At 45.5% G+C, this 22122-nt stretch overlaps 1 protein-coding gene across 1 annotated transcript in view; it reads right to left on the bottom strand.

Moving 5' to 3' along the window:
* Positions 1–18945, bottom strand: part of LOC124673052 — a 37814-nt gene extending 18869 nt beyond the window's left edge. Inside the window, exon 1 of the mRNA XM_047209186.1 lies at positions 18697–18945. Coding sequence (XP_047065142.1) covers positions 18697–18945 — 249 coding nt within the window. The remainder of the gene's footprint in view (positions 1–18696) is intronic.
* Between the last annotated feature and the right edge of the window lie 3177 nt (positions 18946–22122).

The following is a 22122-nucleotide window of genomic DNA, read 5'->3' as shown; positions in this document are numbered from 1 at the left end:
CATCGTTAACCAAATGAAGGCGATGATGATGGAGTTGGTTGCTCAAAAACCAAACCCTAGTGTTGATCCTCAAGCAAGTGCCGAGAACCCCCCACCAAAAGCTACCTCCTTTCCTCTTGTTGATTTTGTCGCGCAAGCGACAAAAGATTCACAAAAGGAAGGGCTTGGGGAGACCGGCACTTCAACAAAGGGGAAGGATGAGACACCGGTTGCGGAACGTCTAGGGGGTTATCATGAGGTGCCACCACCAAGTGATTACACCATAAACGTTCCAATACCCATGCCACATATCTTGACGCATGGTTCACCACCGTTACTTGAGTCAAATAACTTTGAAAATTGGCAATTCTTGATGAAATCTCATGTGCGCAGCGCGTCTACCGAGCTTTGGCGCATCATTGAGGAAGGCTACTCACCACGAGATCCAAAGAACTTTACAAGAAGAGATGTGGTGGATGACCAACTCAACGCCACCGCCATCAACATGATTCACATGGCCATCACGCCAAAGGACCGCGCTCATATCCGCTCGCTCAATACCGCCAAGGAAGCATGGGATAAACTCGAAAAGCTCTTCCTCGGAAATACGAGCATCCAAAGCTCTCGCTTCGATGAAGTGAACAATATGGCCGAAAATTTCGTCATGATCGAAGGAGAGACCCCCGATGAAATGTACCGGCGCCTCATCGCTCTCGCCGTACAAATGCAAGATCTTGGAGCGACGTTCGTGGATGACCATTGGATCAAGCGCAAGTTCTACAACGCTCTCCTCCCTTATGAGGAAGTGAAGTTGACGGCCATCCTCCAAAATGCCTCCTTCCGTGCTATGACCTCCGATCAAGTTCTTAGCGAAGTCATCGCTTTGGACATCTCCAAGAAGAATGCGGAGGATCTTGTTGCTCGCGCCCACAACTCACGCAAGCCCAACCTTGCATTGAATATGAAGATACATGAGGCTAGTGATAGTGATGAGGATCCTATTGAGTGGGGACCGGATGACCTCAAGATCAATTATCATGAGCACATGGCTCTAGCCGCCGAGAAATTTTGGGATGGAAACAAGTCCCAAAACACAAGACCAAGAAGATCACGTGACTCTCCAAGAAGTTTCTCCAAGAGCCCAAGGGAGGGGCAAAAGGCAAGAACTTGCTACAATTGCGGCGACAAGAGTCATTTTGTCGCGGATTGTATGTTTGAGAGAAGAGAAGATCATGGTGGAAGACTTATCCGCAAGGAAAAGTTCAAGTCACTCTCAAAAGGATTCTCCAAGTTCTCCCCCAAGTCCGATGACGACAAGGTCTCCTTCACCAAGAAGCCTAGAGCCTTCATTATTCGAGAAGAGTACTCCTCCGATGAGGATGAGGAACGTGGGGACAAGAGCTCCAACAAGGAAGGAGAGGGAGTGGCCGCCATCGCCATTACCACTCCCTCTATCTCCCTCTTCGACTCTCCAAATGAGAACCTTGCCACCAACAATGCTCGTTGTCTTATGGCAAAGGCATCCTCGGAGGTAAAATCCCCCTCCAAACCATCATCCTTGAATAATGCTCTATATATTGATGATGCCACTAGTCTCACCGTGAAACGTGAGATTATGGGTTTGGATACTTTTCTCACTAACATGCAAGGGGATACCAAGACTCATGTTGGGGCTCTCTTGAGCCAACTTGGTGCGGCACAAGACCTCATAGAGGAGAAGGAAAGGTTGGAAAGGGAAGCGGCAAATGAGATTGCCTCACTCAAAGAGGAGCTTGATGATGAACTAAATTTGCGCATGTCTCTTGAAGCTAGTGTGATTGTCCTCGAAGACACCAACAAGGCTATTGTCTCCCAACTCACCAAAGACCGAGATCACACTCTTGGTTTGATGGGTGAGCTCAAAAAGAAGGTGCTCTCTCTCGAGGAAGCTAACAAAGTGAAAGATGATGAAGACCCCAACTCTTGCCATGACGAGCTTGTTGATCAAGTTGCTTCTTTGAGAAAGCACAATGCTCTTCTCTTGGAAGTCAATGCTCTTCAAGAAGAAGCCTTGGATGAATATTACCGCTTGTGTAAAGAGAAGACCTCATGTTGCAACCATGAAGAAGAAATTGCCGCTCTTGAGACCACCAAGGCCAAGCTATCAAGTTTGAGTAGCATGCAAGAAGAGTCATTGAAGGAATGTCTCCGTATGAGCAAGGAGAAGGCCACTTGTTGTGATCATGAGGAGGAAATAACCACCTTGAAGAGGAGGGAAGCCAAGCTCATGGAGGTCAATACCATGCAAGAGGAAGCTTTGAAGGAGTACTTTCCTTTGAGCAAGGACCGTGTGTGTTGCACTCATGAGAGAGACGTTACCAAGATGGAGAGAGACAACCGCATGCTCATGAAGATGAACGCTCTCCAAGAAGAAGCTTTGATGGAACACTTCCGGGTGAACAAGGCAAAGGAAGTACAAGTGTTTGATATTTGCCATTGATACGTCTCCAACGTATCAATAATTTCTTATGTTCCATGCCACATTATTGATGTTATCTACATGTTTTATGCACACTTTATGTCATATTCGTGCATTTTCTGGAACTAACCTATTAACAAGATGCCGAAAGGCCAGTTGCTGTTTTCTCGCCGTTTTTGGTTCCGTAAAGGCTGTTCGGGCAATATTCTCGGAATTGGACGAAATCAACGCCAAACCTCCTATTTTTCCCGGAAGGCTCCAGAACACCAAAGAAGAGTCGGAGAGGGGCCGGGGGCCACCACACCACATGGCGGCGCGGGCCGACCCCGGCCGCGCCGGCCTAGGGTGTGGCGCCCCGTGTGCCCCCCGCGCCGCCTCTTCGCCTATAAACCCCTTTCGACCTAAAAACGCAAGCACCGCTGACGAAACTCCGTAAAGACTCCGGGGACGCCGCCACATCGCGAAACTCCAATCCGGGGGACGAAGCTCTCGTTCCGGCACCCTGCCGGACGGGGAATTGCCCCCGGAGCCATCTCCACCGCCGTCTTCACCGCCATCTTCACCGCCATCGCTGCCTCCATGATGAGGAGGGAGTAATCCATCCCCGAGGCTGAGGGCTTCGCTGTAGCTATGTGGTTCATCTCTCTCCCATGTACCTCAATACAATAATCTCATGAGCTTCTTTACATGATTGAGATTCATATGAGTTTTGTATCACTACTATCTATGTGCTACTCTAGCAAAGTTATTAAAGTAGTTCTATTCCTCCCGCACGTGTGTAAAGGTGACAAGTGTGTGCACCGTGTTAGTACTTGGTTTATGCTATGATCATGATCTCTTGTAGATTGCGAAGTTAACTATTGCTATGATAATATTGATGTGATCTATTCCTCCTACATATGCATGAAGGTGACAAGTGTGCATGCTATGTTAGTACTTGGTTTAGTCTTTTGATCTATCTTACACTAAAGGTTACTAAAATATGAGCATTATTGTGGAGCTTGTTAACTCCGGCATTGAGGGTTCGTGTAATCCTACGCAATGTGTTCATCATCCAACAAGAGTGTAGAGTATGCATTTATCTATTCTGTTATGTGATCAATGTTGAGAGTGTCCACTAGTGAAAGTGAAATCCCTAGGCCTTGTTCCTAAATATCGCTATCGCTACTTGTTTACTCGTTTTACCGCGTTACTATCGCTGCAATACTACCACCATCAACTACACGCCAGCAAGCTATTTTTCGGCACCGTTGCTACTGCTCATACTTATTCATACCACCTCGTATTTCACTATCTCTTCGCCGAACTAGTGCACCTATTTGGTGTGTTGGGGACACAAGAGACTTCTTGCTTTGTGGTTGCAGGGTTGCATGAGAGGGATATCTTTGACCTCTTCTTCCCTGAGTTCGATAAACCTTGGGTGATCCACTTAAGGGAAACTTGCCGCTGTTCTACAAACCTCTCGCTCTTGGAGGCCCAACACCGTCTACGAGAAAGGAGGGGGAACGTAGACATCAAGCTATTTTCTGGCGCCGTTGCCGGGGAGGAAAGGTAAAAAGGCACTCATACTTCGGTTCCAGGTAAAGTACTTTTCTGGCGCCATTGTGTTTGTGCTCGAAGCTATTTCCTTTAGATCCTGCAATTGCAACTTTTTGTTTCTTGTTTACACTAGCTAGGCATAATGGAAAACAACAAAAAAATTGGTGAGCTTTTTAATCTTTTTCCTGATTTAGAATTGTTTGATGCGAAAATTAAAAAACCTATGGAACCTTATTTGCATGCTAGTAGCGATATTATTAGTATGAATGCAATTACTGCTAATGCTATGGAGAAGTCTAAGCTTGGGGAAGCTAGTTTTTGTGATCTTTTTAGCTTCCCATCTTTAGGGGAGAAAATTTGTTCTGATAATGCTTTATCTCCCATATGCTATAACTCTAATAATGATGCTCCTGATATTTTGAATCCACCTGCTGAAAGTATTCCGTATAAAATACCTATGAAAATTATTGAACGTGTTATGGACAATCACTATAAAGGGGATGGAACTGTCCATCCTAGAGATCATTTACTGTTTTTGCACGAATTATGCGGGTTATTCAAGTGTGCAGGTATCTCTATGGATGAAGTGAGGAAGAAGCTATTCTCTGTTTCGCTGTCTGGTAAAGCGGCGCATTGGTATAAATTGTTGGAGAATAGGCATTCTCTTGGTTGGGAGGAAATTGCATCTCTCTTTTATTCTAAATTTTATCCTCCTCATGAAGTGCATATTGATAGGAATTATATTTATAACTTTTATCCTCGTGATGGAGAGAGTATTTCTCAAGCGTGGGGGAGATTGAAGTCACTAATGCTCAAATGTCCCATTCATGAGCTCCCCGTAATGTTATTGTTAATAATTTTTATGCGAGGCTTTCGAGACAACACAAGGACTATCTGGACGCGTGTTCGGAGGGATCTTTCACAAGCAAGGAGGTTGAAGCTAGGTGGGATCTTCTTGATCGGATTAAGGAGAACGCTGAAGGATGGGAGAACAATGAAGGTAAAGAGTCAGGTATAAATTATGATTATGAATGCATTGAAGCTTTTATGGATACGGATAAATTTCGAAATACGAGTGCTACTTATGGTCTTGACTCTCAAGTTGCTGCAAATCTTTATAAAGTTTTTGCTTCTCATTTTGAATTGCCTAAAAAGAATTTTGATAAGTATCATGAACCTTTTAAAGAGGCTCGCATGAAGAATGAAATTGTTGTTAATTATTGCAATAAGCATGCTCAAACTCCTAAGAATGCTATTTCCTATAAGCATGTTAATTTTTGTGGAATGCATAGGCCTTGTGGAATTAATCAAGTCAAAGATGAATATTGCATCCATCATATTAATGAAAAAACTAGAAAGTGGTTTAGGGCTCTAGATGATCTTGGTAAAAAAGTTTGTGCCCTCTATCCTTTTATTTGTGAAGTTTGCCATGAAGTGGGTCATTTTAATTTTCAATGCTCCTCCAATGATAATTTGAACCCAATAAGTGCTGCAAATTTGTGTTGTGATGATGAAATTACTCCTAATCAGCATGATGAACTTACTTTATTTTTGGGGTGTGAAGAGCTGTCGAGAAAAATCTCTTTGTTACATATGAGTGATCTTGATATTGATGATGTCCTGCATGGGTGTTTTTCTTATTGCATTGATAATAGCCATACAAATACTTACATACAAAATATTTTAGAAGATGACACCTTGCCAAAATATGATAGGACCGCTGTGTGTTTTCAACTAATTAATGAAAAGGAGGGATCCTCCCAAGTTTCTTCTATTGTTTCTGAAAGTAAATCAGGTTATGCGGACAAGCCACCCTTAAAGCCTCTCCCTCCTGAAGAAGGGAACGAGGAAAAGGAGAAGGAGAAGAAGAAGAAGGGAACGAAGAAGAAGAAGAAGAATAAGGGGAATAAAAAGAAAGAGGTAACAGCATATCCCCGCGTATATGAGATAACGATAGGTAACCGTAAGTATGTTGCTCCTGATGATTATTGTGATAATGAATCTGAATACGATGATCTTCCTATGCCCTCTACATACATTAGCAATCATGATTTGAATGAGCACACTACTTTTGATATTGCAAATCTCTGGGAAATTAATTCTGAAAATGATGATGATAATGATTGCCATAGTGTCAGTGCTATCCATGCTTCCTCCCATAATGATATAGAAAGCTCTAAGCTTGGGGAAGAGGTGTTTGCAAATCCTTTAGCTACTGGTCATTATGTTCTTGATACATCTCCTTCTAATAACAATAATGGTGTGGACACAGATAAACCGATTGTGAAAGATAACTATTCTATTTCTTATGATGACACTGTGCCTCCGATCTCTGATGATCATTACAAAGAATGCTATGATATAGGTTCTAACTATCCTTATGAAACTTGTCATAGTCATGATTGGGTTACTAAAAACAATTCCCTTAATATGCAACTTGTTTACCATGTTCAAATTTTTGATAATAATCCTGCTCCAATTACTATTTATGAAAAGAACTCTCCTTATGCCAAAATTAATGATACTTCTATGCATATGAACCATGATAAGAATGTTTTAAGTGATGGGTATATTGTGGATTTCATCAATGATGCTACTAAAAGTTATTATGAGAGAGGGAAATATGGTTATATGCATCTTAATAATATTAAGTTTCCCTCTTTATGTTGAGAATCTTGAAGTTACTCGTGTTTTATCCTCTTATGCTTGTCACTTTGTTCTTCATGAATTCATTTGTGTACAAGATTCCTCTGCATAGGAAGCATGTTAGGCTTAAATGTGTTTTGAATTGGCCTCTTGAAGCTCTCTTTTGCTTTAAATACTATTTCTTGCGAGTGCATCACCAAAACTGCTGAGCCCATCTTAATGGCTATAAAGAAAGAACTTCTTGGGAGATAACCCATGTGTTATTTTGCTACAGTACTTTGTTTTATATTTGTGTCTTGGAAGTTGTTTACTACTGTAGCAACCTCTCGTTATCTTAGTTTTGAGTTTTGTTGTGCCAAGTAAATTCGTTGATAGAAAAGTTCATACTAGATTTGGATTACTGCGCAGAAACAGATTTCTTTGCTGTCACGAATCTGGGCAAAATTCTCTGTAGGTAACTCAGAAAATTATGCCAATTTACGTGAGTGATCCTCAGATATGTACGCAACTTTCATTCAATTTGGGCATTTTCATCTGATCAAGTCTGGTGCCATTTTAAAATTCGTCTTTACGGACTGTTCTGTTTTGACAGATTCTGCCTTTTATTTCGCATTGCCTCTTTTGCTATGTTAGATGAATTTCTTTGATCCACTAATGTCCAGTAGCATTATGCAATGTCCAGAAGTGTTAAGAATGATTGTGTCACCTCTGAATATGTTAATTTTTATTGTGCACTAACCCTCTAATGAGTTGTTTCGAGTCTGGTGTGGAGGAAGTTTTCAAGGGTCAAGAGAGGAGGATGATATACTATGATCAAGAAGAGTGAAGAGTCTAAGCTTGGGGATGCCCCGGTGGTTCATCCCTGCATATTTCAAGAAGACTCAAGCATCTAAGCTTGGGGATGCCCAAGGCATCCCCTTCTTCATCGACAAATTATCAGGTTCCTTCTCTTGAAACTATATTTTTATTCAATCACATCTTATGTACTTTACTTGGAGCGTCTGTTGTTTTTGTTTTTGTTTGTGTTTGAATAAATTGGATTACATCATGCTTGTGTGGGAGAGAGACACGCTCCGCTGGTTCGTATGAACACATGTGTTCTTAGCTCATAATATTCATGGCGAAGTTTCCTCTTCGTTAAATTGTTATATGGTTGGAATTGGAAAATGATACATGTAGTAATTGCTATAAATGTCTTGGGTAATGTGATACTTGGCAATTGTTGTGCTCATGTTTAAGCTCTTTCATCATATACTTTGCACCTATTAGTGAAGAAATACATAGAGCATGCTAAAATTTGGTTTGCATAATTGGTCTCTCTAAGGTCTAGATAATTTCTAGTAAGGTGTTTGAACAACAAGGGAGACGATGTATAGTCTTATAATGCTTGTAATATGTCTTTTATGTGAGTTTTGCTGTACTAGTTCATACTTGTGTTTGTTTCAAATAAACCTTGCTAGCCTAAACCTTGTATCGAGAGGGAATACTTCTCATGCATCCAAAATCCTTGAGCCAACCACTATGCCATTTGTGTCCACCATACCTACCTACTACATGGTATTTTCCGCCATTCCAAAGTAAATTGCTTGAGTGCTACCTTTAAAATTCCATCATTCACCTTACAATATATAGCTCATGGGACAAATAGCTTAAAAACTATTGTGGTATTGAATATGTACTTATGCACTTTATCTCTTATTAAGTTGCTTGTTGTGCGATAACCATGTTTACGGGGACGCCATCAACTATTCTTTGTTGAATTTCATGTGAGTTGCTATGCATGTTCATCTTGTCTGAAGTAAGAGCGATCTACCACCTTATGGTTAAGCATGCATATTGTTAGAGAAGAGCATTGGGCCGCTAACTAAAGCCATGATCCATGGTGGAAGTTTCAGTTTTGGACATATATCCTCAATCTCAAATGAGAAAATTATTAATTGTTGTTACATGCTTATGCATAAAAGAGGAGTCCATTATCTGTTGTCTATGTTGTCCCGGTATGGATGTCTAAGTTGAGAATAATCAATAGCGAGAAATCCAATGCGAGCTTTCTCCTTAGACCTTTGTACAGAGCGGCATAGAGGTACCCCTTTGTGACACTTGGTTAAAACATGTGCATTGTGATGATCCGGTAGTCCAAGCTAATTAGGACAAGGTGCGGGCACTATTAGTATACTATGCATGAGGCTTGCAACTTGTAAGATATAATTTACATGATACATATGTTTTATTACTACCGTTGACAAAATTGTTTCATGTTTTCAAAATAAAAGCTCTAGCACAAATATAGCAATCGATGCTTTCCTCTTTGAAGGACCATTCTTTTACTTTTGTTGTTGAGTCAGTTCACCTATTTCCCTCCACCTCAAGAAGCAAACACTTGTGTGAACTTTGCATTGATTCTTACATATTTGCATATTGCATTTGTTATATTGCTTTGCATTGACAATTATCCATGAGATATACATGTTATAAGTTGAAAGCAACCGCTGAAACTTAATCTTCCTTTGTGTTGCTTCAATACCTTTACTTTGAATTATTGCTTTATGAGTTAACTCTTATGCAAGACTTATTGATGCTTGTCTTGAAAGTGCTATTCATGAAAAGTCTTTGCTATATGATTCACTTGTTTACTCAGGTCATATACATTGTTTTGATCGCTGCATTCACTACATATGCTTTACAAATAGTATGATCAAGGTTATGATGGCATGTCACTGCAGAAATTATCTTTGTTATCGTTTTACCTGCTCGGGACGAGCAGAACTAAGCTTGGGGATGCTGATACGTCTCCAACGTATCGATAATTTCTTATGTTCCATGCCACATTATTGATGTTATCTACATGTTTTATGCACACTTTATGTCATATTCGTGCATTTTCCGGAACTAACCTATTAACAAGATGCCGAAAGGCCAGCTTTCGTTTTCTGCTGTTTTTGGTTCCGGAAAGGCTGTTCGGGCAATATTCTCGGAATTGGACGAAATCAACGCCAAACCTCCTATTTTTCCCGGAAGGCTCCGAACACCGAAGAAGAGTCGGAGAGGGGCCAGGGGGCCACCACACCACATGGCGGCGCGGGCCAGACCCTGGCCGGGCCGGCCTAGGGTGTGGCGCCCCCAGGTGCCCCCCTGCGCCGCCTCTTCGCCTATAAAACCCCTTTCGACCTAAAAACGCAGTACCGCTTGACGAAACTCCAGAAAGACTCCAGGGACGCCGCCACATCGCGAAACTCCAATTCGGGGGACAGAAGTCTCTGTTCCGGCACCCTGCCGGGACGGGGAATTGCCCCCGGAGCCATCTCCACCGCCGTCTTCACCGCCATCTTCACCGCCATCGCTGCCTCCATGATGAGGAGGGAGTAATCCATCCCCGAGGCTGAGGGCTTCGCTGTAGCTATGTGGTTCATCTCTCTCCCATGTACCTCAATACAATAATCTCATGAGCTTCTTTACATGATTGAGATTCATATGAGTTTTGTATCACTACTATCTATGTGCTACTCTAGCAAAGTTATTAAAGTAGTTCTATTCCTCCTGCACGTGTGTAAAGGTGACAGTGTGTGCACCGTGTTAGTACTTGGTTTATGCTATGATCATGATCTCTTGTAGATTGCGAAGTTAACTATTGCTATGATAATATTGATGTGATCTATTCCTCCTACATATGCATGAAGGTGACGAGTGTGCATGCTATGTTAGTACTTGGTTTAGTCTTTTGATCTATCTTACACTAAAGGTTACTAAAATATGAGCATTATTGTGGAGCTTGTTAACTCCGGCATTGAGGGTTCGTGTAATCCTACGCAATGTTTTCATCATCCAACAAGAGTGTAGAGTATGCATTTATCTATTCTGTTATGTGATCAATGTTGAGAGTGTCCACTAGTGAAAGTGAAATCCCTAGGCCTTGTTCCTAAATATCGCTATCGCTGCTTGTTTACTTGTTTTACTTGCGTTACTACTCGCTGCAATACTACCACCATCAACTACACGCCAGCAAGCTATTTTACGGCACCGTTGCTACTGCTCATACTTATTCATACCACCTGTATTTCACTATCTCTTCGCCGAACTAGTGCACCTATTTGGTGTGTTGGGGACACAAGAGACTTCTTGCTTTGTGGTTGCAGGGTTGCATGAGAGGGATATCTTTGACCTCTTCCTCCCTGAGTTCGATAAACCTTGGGTGATGCACTTAAGGGAAAACTTGCTGCTGTTCTACAAACCTCTGCTCTTGGAGGCCCAACACTGTCTACAGGAAAGGAGGGGGAACGTAGACATCAGCCATCCTCTCCCGAAGCATGAAGATGAAGTCAACCGTTTGAAGGCCAAAGTTGATAGACTCCAAGTTCAAGCCAAGTACTTGGAAGGAGTCATTGGAGCCAAAGAGGGCTCTTGCAATGAAGGAGGAGTGGCTACCAAGCCAAAGAGGAAGAGGAATAAGAGGACCAAGAAGAAGAAGAATAAGGAGAACATGGGGATCAACCTTGAAGAGAGCAATGCTAGCTCAAGAAGGAATGGAGTACCCAACTCCACCTCGACGGGTTCCGCCGGCTCTAACAACCCTTCTCATGTTCTTTTTATTGATTACTATGGACATGTTCGTGCTCGCTTTATTGGTCCTCAAAAGGACAATGTTGATTGGACTATTTGGATTCCCAAACCCCTTGTTAATAACATGCTAGGACCCATTGAAAATGGGTACCTAAATCCAAGACTTGATTCCTTGTAGGACTATGCTTCCGGTGGCGCTAAATGGGTGGTTGATAGTGGAGCCAGAAGTCATATGACCGGAAGCAAGAATATTGTTGTCGACCTCGAGCCTTCTCACTCTACCGTATCATATGGCGACAACACGTGCTCTAAGGTATTGGGTCTTGGCAAGGTGGTGGTAACACCCGACATCTCACTTGTGAATGTCCTCCTTGTCGAGACCCTTGGTTACAACTTACTCTCCGTTCATCAAATTGCTCTCATGGGTCTATGTACTTTCTTTGATGAACATATGGTGGTCCTCTTGTGGAGCAAGACACTCCATGTAGCTTTTGTTGGATATGTAGAGAACGGATTGTATGTTGTTGACTTCTCCGGAAAGACAACATCCTCCGCTCTTTGCCTATTCGCCAAAGGTGACAAGGGTTGGTTATGGCATCGCCGACTAGCCCATGTCAACATGAGGACTTTGCAAAGTCTCCACAAGGGTGGCCACATTCTCGGACTAAAAGAAGATGTCTCTTTTTGCAAGGACCGTGTTTGTAGGCTTGCGTACAAGGAAAAATGCATGGAGCTCCTCACAAGGCCAAGACTATCATCTCTACCACAAGATGCTTGGAGCTCTTACATGTTGATCTCTTCGGTCCACCGTCTCATGAAAGTCTTGGAGGAAAGAAGTATTGCCTCGTCATTGTCGATGACTATTCACGCTATTGTTGGGTATTCTTCTTCAAGTACAAGAGTGAGACTCAACAGACCATGATGGAGTTTGCCAATCAAGTTCAACGCAAGTACGACAACAAGATCCTCGCAATAAGGAGCGACAATGGAACGGAGTTCAAGAACTATACTTTGGATGACTTCCTCGGCGAAGAAGGAATCCAACACCAATACTCCACGCCATATACTCCCGAACAAAATGGGGTCGCCGAAAGGAAGAATCGAACCTTGATCGAAGCCGCTCGAACCATGATGATGGAATACAAGTCCAACTACAATTTTTGGGCGGAAGCTATCTCTACCGCATGCCATGCTACTAATCGTCTCTACTTCCGCAAAGGCCTAGAGAAGACACCTTATGAGATTCTCACCGGAAACAAGCCCAATGTGTCATACTTCAAGGTCTTCGGATGCAAGTGCTATGTGCTTGTTAAAGACACCCGTTTATCCAAGTTTGATTCAAGAGATCAAGAAGGAATTTTTGTTGGCTATGCTACGGATTCTCACGCTTATAGAGTCTTCAACAAGTCAAATGGGCGGGTTGTAGAATCTTGTGACGTGACATTCGATGAAGATGATAGATCTTTGGAGGAGCGAAGTGCTTCTTGTGAGAAAGGAGATGCAATTCCCCCGGAGGCCATAGGAAGGATGGGTGTTGGCATTCGCCGACCCCAAGAGCTACCTTCTATGAGTACCGGGGAAGGACCAAGTTCCACCCAAGTGGAGCCATCTACACCACAAGGCCAAGCTTCTTCCATTGATCTTACATATGCAAGCCAACCTCTACCACAACCTCAAGTTCAACCTCAACATCTACAACAACAATCAAGTACGAGCTCTCTTCAACAAGCTCAAGAACAACATCTACCACAAGGTCAAAAAGAACATCTACCACAAGCTCAAGAACAACACTCACCACAAGCTCATCTACAACAACAACCGACATCAAGTGACCAAGGCCAAGCTTCAAGTTCTTCTCCGAATGGTTCGGGGATAATCTATATGGACAATACCATTCCTAGTACCCCCGAGTCATCCGGATCTCATGATGATTATGCCCACTTCAACAACAATGAAGGTCAAGGCGAGGACCTAAACCGTGAAGAAAGCCAAGAGGACCAACATGAATCTACTCCTCTTGCCGTCACTCGCCGTGAAGATCCTATTGCAAGACACTTGCGCCTCAAGTCCCATTCTTTGAGTAACATCATCGGTGATCTAAAGGGCAAAGTAACTACCCGAAGACAACTAGCAAGCTTTTGTGAGCACCACGCTTTTTTCTATATGGCGCGGAACCACTCAAAGTTGATGAAGCTCTTAAAGATCCGGATTGGTTGAATGAGATGCAAGAGGAACTCAACAACTTCAAGAGGAATGACATGTGGACTCTCATGAAGCGACCCGATCATTGCCGCAATGTTATCGGCACAAAATGGATCTTCAAGAACAAGCAAGATGAACATGGTTTGAGATGTCAATGATGGGCGAACTCAAGTACTTCCTCGGGTTTGAGATCAAGCAAATGGAACATGGCATCTTCATCAATCAAGCGAAATATCTCCAAGACATGCTCAACCGCTTCGACATGAAGGGCGCCAAGGGAATTGGAACTCCAATGCATCTCAAGTGTCAACTCTCCCTTGACGAGGCCGTCAAAGCGGTGGATCCCAAGCTCTACCGTTCGATGATAGGTTCGCTTCTTTACCTTTGTGCCTCTCGCCCGGATATAATGTTAAGCGTTGGTATGTGTGCACGGTTTCAAGCAAGTCCGAAGGAAAGCCACGTTGTGGCGGTCAAGAGGATCTTTCGATATTTAGTTGATACCCCACACTTCGGACTATGGTACCCAAGGGACACGGACTTTGATTTGGTGGGCTTCACCGACTCCGATTGGGCGGGAGACAAGGTTGATAGGAAGTCTACATCCGGGGCGTGTCACTTTCTTGGAAGATCTTTGGTGTGTTGGTCCTCGAAGAAGCAAAATTGTGTCTCCGTCTCCACCGCGGAAGCCGAATATGTTGCCGCGGCAAGTAGTTGTGCGCAAATCTTATGGATGAGGCAAACCTTGCGAGACTACGGACTCGAGTATAGCAAGGTCCCTCTATTGTGCAACAATGAGAGCGCCATCAAGATCGCCTACAACCCGGTTCTTCATGGGAAGACGAAGCATATTGAGATAAGGAACCACTTCATTCGAGATCACATTGCACGTGGAGATATTGTTCTATCCTTCATTGGCACCAAGGAGCAATTGGCGGACATCTTCACAAAGCCCTTGGACGAGAAGCGTTTCATTGAGTTGAGGCATGAGCTAAATATCATTGATCCGTCGAACTTTGCTTGACCGTCGTGCACACATACCACTCTCAAATTATATATCTAGATGAAAGGCACGCATGAACATAGGGGGAGTGCGGTTTAAATATATTGAGCTATCCCTCCCCCCATAATGCATAAAGAAATCCCAAACATATGCTATTTGTCAATTGAGTGACTTATGAGCTTCATGTTGAGTTGTAGTCTGTGAGTCCTAGATACATCTACGCGACCTCACACTATTACGCTCTTACACGGTGGCTTCGGCCACCAACATCCCCCTTGAGGAGTCTTTCGATTCTTTGTGTTTCGTTGTGACCTTCTTTTTGTCATTCTTCTTTTCTTCTTTTTCTTTATGTTTTTGGAGCATCTCAATCTCGCTTGTTTTCCCTCTCGGTTTTTGCAAGCTTGGTTGTATGTCCTTGGTTCTTCATCCACCTAGTTTCTCTACTCTCCTTTTTTGGTGTTCCGATGCCAAAGGGGGAGAAGTTCCTATGTGGGTGGGGGACCTTTGTTGTTTGTAGCCTTGTGATCCTAGTTGCGTATATTGTCTTATGGCTACATCGACAACTCTATGGAGGTATCTTATGGTGAGTTTGGGTATTCTCAAGGCTATGGTATGATAACTTCACCCAAATCTTCCTACATGATCTTATGTTACCTCCATATTGCGCATATGTTATTTGAACATGATCTTGTATCCTTGTTACATATGTGCTTGGTTTGAAACATCTAGGGGGAGTTATGCCTCTAAGACGTGTGTATTTGTATTCAAATACATATTCAAAGTATGCACACGTTTAGGGGGAGCTCCGTCGAGCTTTTGCAAATCTAAGAATCTCATCATAATATCATATGCTTTTGAAAAGTCTTGTGTTGTCATCAAACACCAAAAAGGGGGAGATTGGAAGAGCAAAGTCTAAACCCCGTGTTTTGTGTGTTTGATGACAACACTTGAGTTATCTCACCGTGTTCCTTGAGTATCATTGCTAGATTTGCAAGTGCACGGTGACCTCGCTGGACACGTCAAGATCGGAGGACTAAAGCGTAGTTATGGGTAGCTGTAGGTTTTCTGGTTTTGTGTGTGTTCCGTGAGGTGACATGGCTGGAGAGAAAAAGGGAAGAAAACCAGTTTTAACCAGGCCGGTACTACCGGTACCTGTAGCGGTAGTACCGCTACCTCTATAGGTACCGCCTCACGGTACCGCTCTGAGTTCTGCGATAGATTTGTCCCTCAGTACGAGTTACGGTACCTCTGCGGTACCTGGAGCGGTAGTACCGCTCACGAGCGGTAGTACCGCCCATGGTACCGCCCAGGTACCGTAACTAGTTACGGCAGTACCGCTCTGGTACGGCTCCGGTACCGCTTTGGGTCCAGTAAGGTTTGGACCCCATTGCGGTACCTCTAGCGGTACCTCTAGCGGTAGTACCGCTCTGCGTCCACGTGGACCAGATCTGGGGAATTCGAGCTCAGAGCGGTAGTACCGCTTTCCAAAAGCGGTAGTACCGCTTAGGCAAAAACTGGACATAACGGTTGGATTTGGAGGAGCCTATTTAAGGGCTCCTTCTTCCCCAATTCGTTTTATCTCTTCTCTCTCTCTCTCCTCCATTGTTGCTGAGCTTAATCCTTGAGGATCTCCCCAACCATCCAACCAATCTTGCTCAAATTTTGAGGAGTGGTGGAGGAGACCTCGATCTATAGTTCTACCAAGAGAGATTTCACCAATACTTGCTACTCCTTAGTGGATCTTGGTGTTAGGGTTCCTATAGTGGGACTTTGGAGAAAGTGCATCCATAGAGGCTAGCTTGGTGTTGTACTAGCTCCATGGATTGTTGGGAGCCTCCTTGTGGTGTCGAGCTCGCCCCAACCTTGTGAAGGAATCACCGCCTCGACCGGTGCCTTAGTGGAGAAGGGGGAGCACCTTTGTGGAGCTCTCTCGAGGAAGAAGGTGAGGCCTTCCTTCGTGTGGCCGTCTAGTCTCTTGTGTGAGACTAGCACCTCCTCAACGCAGACGTACTCCCTTTTGTGGGAGGAACTGCGGGAAACAAACCTCGCCTCGTCTCCGCGCCCTCCGGTTGTCCCGCTCCTTACTCTTACTAACTTGTGATTGTTCCTTTGCTTGTTGCACTTGTTCTAGGATCATTGTAGGATCACCAACACCACTAAAGCAATCACCTTTATCTTCCGTTGCACTAAAATTGAAAAAGACTAAAACTTGACGTAGCAACCATTCACCCCCCCTCTTGTTCGCTACGATCCATTCACTTATGAGTAGAGCTATGCCTCCCCGGCAACGGCGCCAGAAAATAGTCTTGATAACCCACAAGTATAGGGGATCGCAACAGTCTTCGAGGGAAGTAAAACCCAAATTTATTGATTTGACACAAGGGGAGGTAAAGAATAATTATAAGCCTTGACAACTGAGTTGTCAATTCAGCTGCACCTGGAAAAGCACTAGTAACGGGGGTGATGTGAAAGCAGCGGTAATATGAGAGCGAGTAGTAACTGATAACACGGCGAGCGGTAGCAGTAATATGAGAGCAATGGCACCAGAAAATAGTTGATACTACTTCCAATGTCATGTTGGAACAAGTATATGATGATGAGAGATGGACCGGGGTTCCCAGCTATCTACACTAGTGGTAACCCTCCAATAACAAGTGTTGGGTGAACAAATTACAGTTGGGCAATTGATAGGATTAAAATAGCATTAAGACAGAACATCAAGATTATTAATCATGTAGGCATGTTTTCCATATATAGTCATACGTGCTCGCAATGAGAAACTTGTACAACATCTTTTATCCTACCAGCCGGTGGCAGCCGAGCCTCTAGGGAATCTACTGGAAATTAAGGTACTCCTTTTAATAGAGCACCGGAGCAAAGCATTAACACTCCGTGAAAACATGTAATCCTCATATCTAAGCCTTCCCCTCCAGTTGTCCCAATTTCTGTCACTTTGGGGCCTTTGGTTCCGGACATAGACATGTGCATACAACTTGTAGATACAATCTAAGCAATAAGTATAGAGCTTAAATCTAAGATCATGCCACTCGGGCCCTAGTGACAAGCATTAAACACAACAAGATTGCAGCAACAATAACTTCACAAACTTTATAGATAGACTAATCATAATGTAACAATCCATCGGATCCCAACAAACACAACACCGATTACATCGGATGAATCTCAATCATGTAAGGCAGCTCATGAGATCATTGTATTGAAGTACATGGGAGAGAGAGTATCAACTAGCTACAGCTAGAACCCGTAGTCCATGGGGGAACTACTCACGGAGCATGATGGAGGCGGTGGCGTCGATGGAGATGGCTTCCGGGGGCACTTTCCCGTCCCGACAGGGTGCCGGAACAGAGACTTCTGTCCCCCGAATTGGAGTTTCGCGATGGCGGCGGCGCCCCTGGAGTCTTTCTGGAGTTTCGTCAATTGGTATCGAAGATTTGGGTCACCAGGGCTTAAATAGGCGAAGAGTCGGAGTCGGAGGGGCCACGGGGCCTCCTCACACTAGGGGGGCGCGCCCCCTTGGGCCGCGCCGCCACCACGTGTGGGGCCCCCAGGGCTCCCCTCTGGTCCCACTCTGACTTTCTGGAAGGTTCCTGGAAAAATAAGATGTTGGGTCTTCGTTTCGTCGAATTCCGAGAATATTGCCCGAACAGCCTTTCTGGAACCAAAAACAACAGAAAACAGGGAACTGGCACTTCGGCATCTTGTTAATAGGTTAGTTCCGGAAAATGCATAAAAACATTATAAAGTGCAAGCAAAACATGTAAGTATTGTCATAAAACAAGCATGGAACATCAGAAATTATAGGTACGTTGGAGACGTATCACATAGAAATATAGAAGACCACCATCTACTCATCATTTCTAAATATTGAGACGATCAACATGGCTATTGTAGCCAACCAGCATCCAATGCCTCCTAGCAATCTTGAAGCCCAGGCGAGCGTCTAGAGCGGCATAGTGCACTTGCTCGTAGCTCAATGGAAAATTGACCCGTCCAAAAATCAGCTCATCTTCTTTTTCTTGCACGACGATGTCCATCTTCTTGTACTTCTTCCGCTTCTTCTTCTCAAGATTTTTCCAAATAGTAGAGTTTGCCAGATCATATAGACTCGGAGTGGCTTGTTGGTGGGGTTCGGGAGTATCTTCTGGAGGTCGTACGCAGAAGTAACATGAATGTCGTAGGGACTCAACAATTGCACATCATTGCCGATAGCCGCGGCGCAAAATATGATGTTCCCGTCCTGCAAGAACTCCTTGAGCACTTGTGGCACTTCATCGGCGTAACAAATCTAGAATACCAAAGTCTTGGACGCCACCGAGAGTTGAAGGATGGCGGCGCGCTGATCACCCTCGCGAGGGTCGGTGAAATCGTAGTCCAAGCGGACACACTTGGTCGGTGCGGCGTCGAGAAAGTCCCTCTTGACGCCGCGGATCCACTTCTCCACTCTTGATGCACGGAGAGCGGCCGTGACCTTGAAAGCCATCCCTTCGGCCATGAGATGGTATATCCGAGATCGAGAAGCCTTGGCGCGCGCGAGGTGCTCCATTGAGGCCGGAATGTCAACGGGTGTTATCACCAAGATTTGACCGATCAGGAGGTGGGCCGCGATCAAGATGGGCTTGGAAGTTTACATATGGAAGATCTATGAAGCGGCCTTGCACGGAGAATTTGGGCTAGTTAGCCCGTGTATCTTAGCATAATAGATTGTGTATCGATTTAGAAGTTAGAGTTTATCTCGTGCACGGTTTAGTGCACGCCCTCATTAGAAAGTCCCCTGGACTATAAATATGTACCTAGGGTTTATGGAATAAACAACAACTCACGTTCAACCCCAAAACAAACCAATCTCGGCGCATCGCCAACTCCTTCGTCTCGAGGGTTTCTATCGGGTAGCGACATGCTGCCTAGATCGCATCTTGCGATCTAGGCAGCACAAGCCCCACGTTGTTCCATGCGTTGCTCGTACTCGAAGCGCTTTTGATGGCGAGCAACGTAGTTATCATTAGATGTGTTAGGGTTAGCATTGTTCTTCGTTTAAGCATGCTTACGTAGTGCAACCCTTGCATATCTAGCCGCCCTCACGCCTATCTCAGGTGTGGGGGCGGCACCCGCTTGATCATTATTTAGTAGATCCGATCCGTTACGATTGCTCCTTGTTCTACAAGGATTAGTTTAATATCTGCAATAGTTAGGCCTTACAAAGGGGGAGGATCCGGTGGCACGTAGGGTGGCGTTCGCAAGTCCTAAACGGGATGTTCCTAGGATCAACTTCATGTTGGTTTTTTGGCCTTGTTTAGGATCGGCTTACGAGCACCGTGCGTGGCCGCAAGGCCCAACCTGGAGTAGGATGATCCGATTATGCGGTGAAAACCCTAAATCGTCGTAGATCTCATTAGCTTCATCTTGATCAAGCAGGACCACCAAGTATTCGTGCACCCCGTACGGATCATGGGTGGATCGGCTCTTCGAGCCGATTCACGGGATAACTCGAGAGCCGATCGAGGCTCGTATTTAACGTTTACATGCATGCCCTGCGAGAAACTAAGCGAGGCATCCTCATCACCTTCCCGACCAGGTATAGGTCGGGTGGCACGCCCTGCACTTCGCAACGCCGCGTGTGACCGAGAAGAGCATTGCGGGCCGTCGCTCGGAGGGGTCTCGGTCAGCCGCAGCTCTAGGCTCTTCCCGGCTCTACGGTGTTGACAAGGCCGCTGCCCGCCGGTGGGTTTTGGCGATCAACACATTATGGCACGCCCGGTGGGACCATCGTCTACATCAACCACATCGCCATCTACATCTGAGATGGCGGACGGCACGCCAGTCACCTACGAGGATCTGCCTGACGACCTCAAGAAGCAATACAACGAGATCAAGGCTACCCTCGAAGCCGACCTCATCGGCTCTTTTCAGAGAACCCGTTCCGGTGGCATCAGATGGAAGGGGTTCTCACCGCAAGGTGCGCTCGATGGGATAGACCTCTCTACCCCGTCGGAGGAACGCACCAGGGTCTGCGGCAGGAGATCAACTACCTGGTGGCTCACTCGCTACACCGCCACTGCGAGAACTTGGTCAACGTGTTGGAGCGTGTCGCTCGCGCGTGATCCAGGAGATCATGAGCCACCGGTACTCGCCGTCGGGACCAGCTCTCGGGACTCATCAAGGAGAGTTGCCATTCCAGTCCCGTCCACCGCTGCCATATGCGTTGGCAGCACCTGCTGAAGTGCCGACTACACCGGCATTCCTCGTCTACAGGATTGGTGGCGACCCTAGTGACTACCAGTTCTTAATGGAGGCGCCTAAGGAGATCCCTCATGGATACGCGTGCATGTATGTGCCGGATTGTGGTGACTGGGCACTCACAAACCAGGCCACAACATCGGGGACTCCGGCGAAGACAGGAGGAACGTCGGCGACAGAGAAGACGTGGCTAACTAAATACGCCACACCGACGAAACTCCCGAGCCCAGCTCCTGCAGATGGCTCAGAGCTGGAAAAGCAAACATGGCAGGCCAAGTACGCCACCCCGGCGAATCTTCAGAGTACAACTCCTACGGCCAGCACAGCGGATCAGATCAGTACCATACTGAGAGACCAGTTCGGCATGATGCCGAAAAGAAGGGCCGTCGGCTATTCCAAGCCGTACCCCGACGATTACGAGATGATCCCGCTGCCACCTAAATATCGGCTCCCTGACTTCTCCAAATTCAGTGGATCAGATGGCTCCAGCTCCATCGAGCACGTCGGCCGATATTTGGCTCAACTAGGACCGGCTTCAGTGTCGGATCAGCTACGCGTGAGGCTCTTTTCACGGTCCCTCACGGGATCGGCTTTTGGATGGTACACCTCTTTGCCAGCAAACTCCATCCGGTCTTGGAAGCAATTGGAAGAACAGTTCCATATGCAATACCATTCGAAGCTTCCGAGTACGGCATTGCCGATCTAGCACAACTACGTCGAAGCGCGGGAAACGGTGACGAGAATACATCCGGCGCTTCGAGGAATCTTAGGAACCGATGTTATTCGGTTCGTATAAGCTGAAAAGGAAGCGATCGAGTTGGCGTAGCGAGGCCTTGCAACACAGCTCAAGGACATGGCCTCCCAAGCAGATTATCCCTCGCTGGCGCACATGGTTCAGAAACTATCAGCATATGAACAGCGCCACCCCGACCTGTACCAAGACAAGTTCAAGCGTGCGATAGTTATGGTCGATACGAGAGGAAGATGAAGTGCTGCGGGAGACCAAGAAATAGCGATGGCTGAGTGGACTCGGGGAGGAACCCCCGTGGCCTGCAAATGGGTAAAGCCACCGGGGCCGCCCGGGGATTTGATTTTGACGTGACCAAGACTGAACAAATCTTCGACCTCCTGCTCAAGGAGAAACAGTTGACGGTTCCGGAAGGTCTCAAGTTCCCCACGGCGAAAGAGCTAAACGGAAAGCCGTACTGCAAATTCCACAACTCGCTTTCCCATGCCACCAACGACTGCCGGGTGTGGCGTCAGCACATCCAAGCGGCGATAGAGAAGGGGCGGCTAATTTTCAACCACTACGCCATGAAGGTCGACACCCAACCCTTCCCCGCCGTTAACATGGTGGAAATCACCTACCCTGAAGGTTGCCAGCCGGGTCCCTCGTTCAGCATCAACATGGTAGGACCTGGGAACCACTCTGGCAAAGATGGAGATGAGGGCAGCTGCTCTCATAGCAAGGATACGAGAGGAGGCC

This window comes from Lolium rigidum, chromosome 7 (assembly GCF_022539505.1).
Source record: "Lolium rigidum isolate FL_2022 chromosome 7, APGP_CSIRO_Lrig_0.1, whole genome shotgun sequence".
Taxonomy (NCBI): Eukaryota; Viridiplantae; Streptophyta; class Magnoliopsida; order Poales; family Poaceae; genus Lolium; species Lolium rigidum.
The sequence above is the reverse complement of the archived record's forward strand: the minus strand, read 5'-3'. Positions and strand labels throughout refer to the sequence as shown.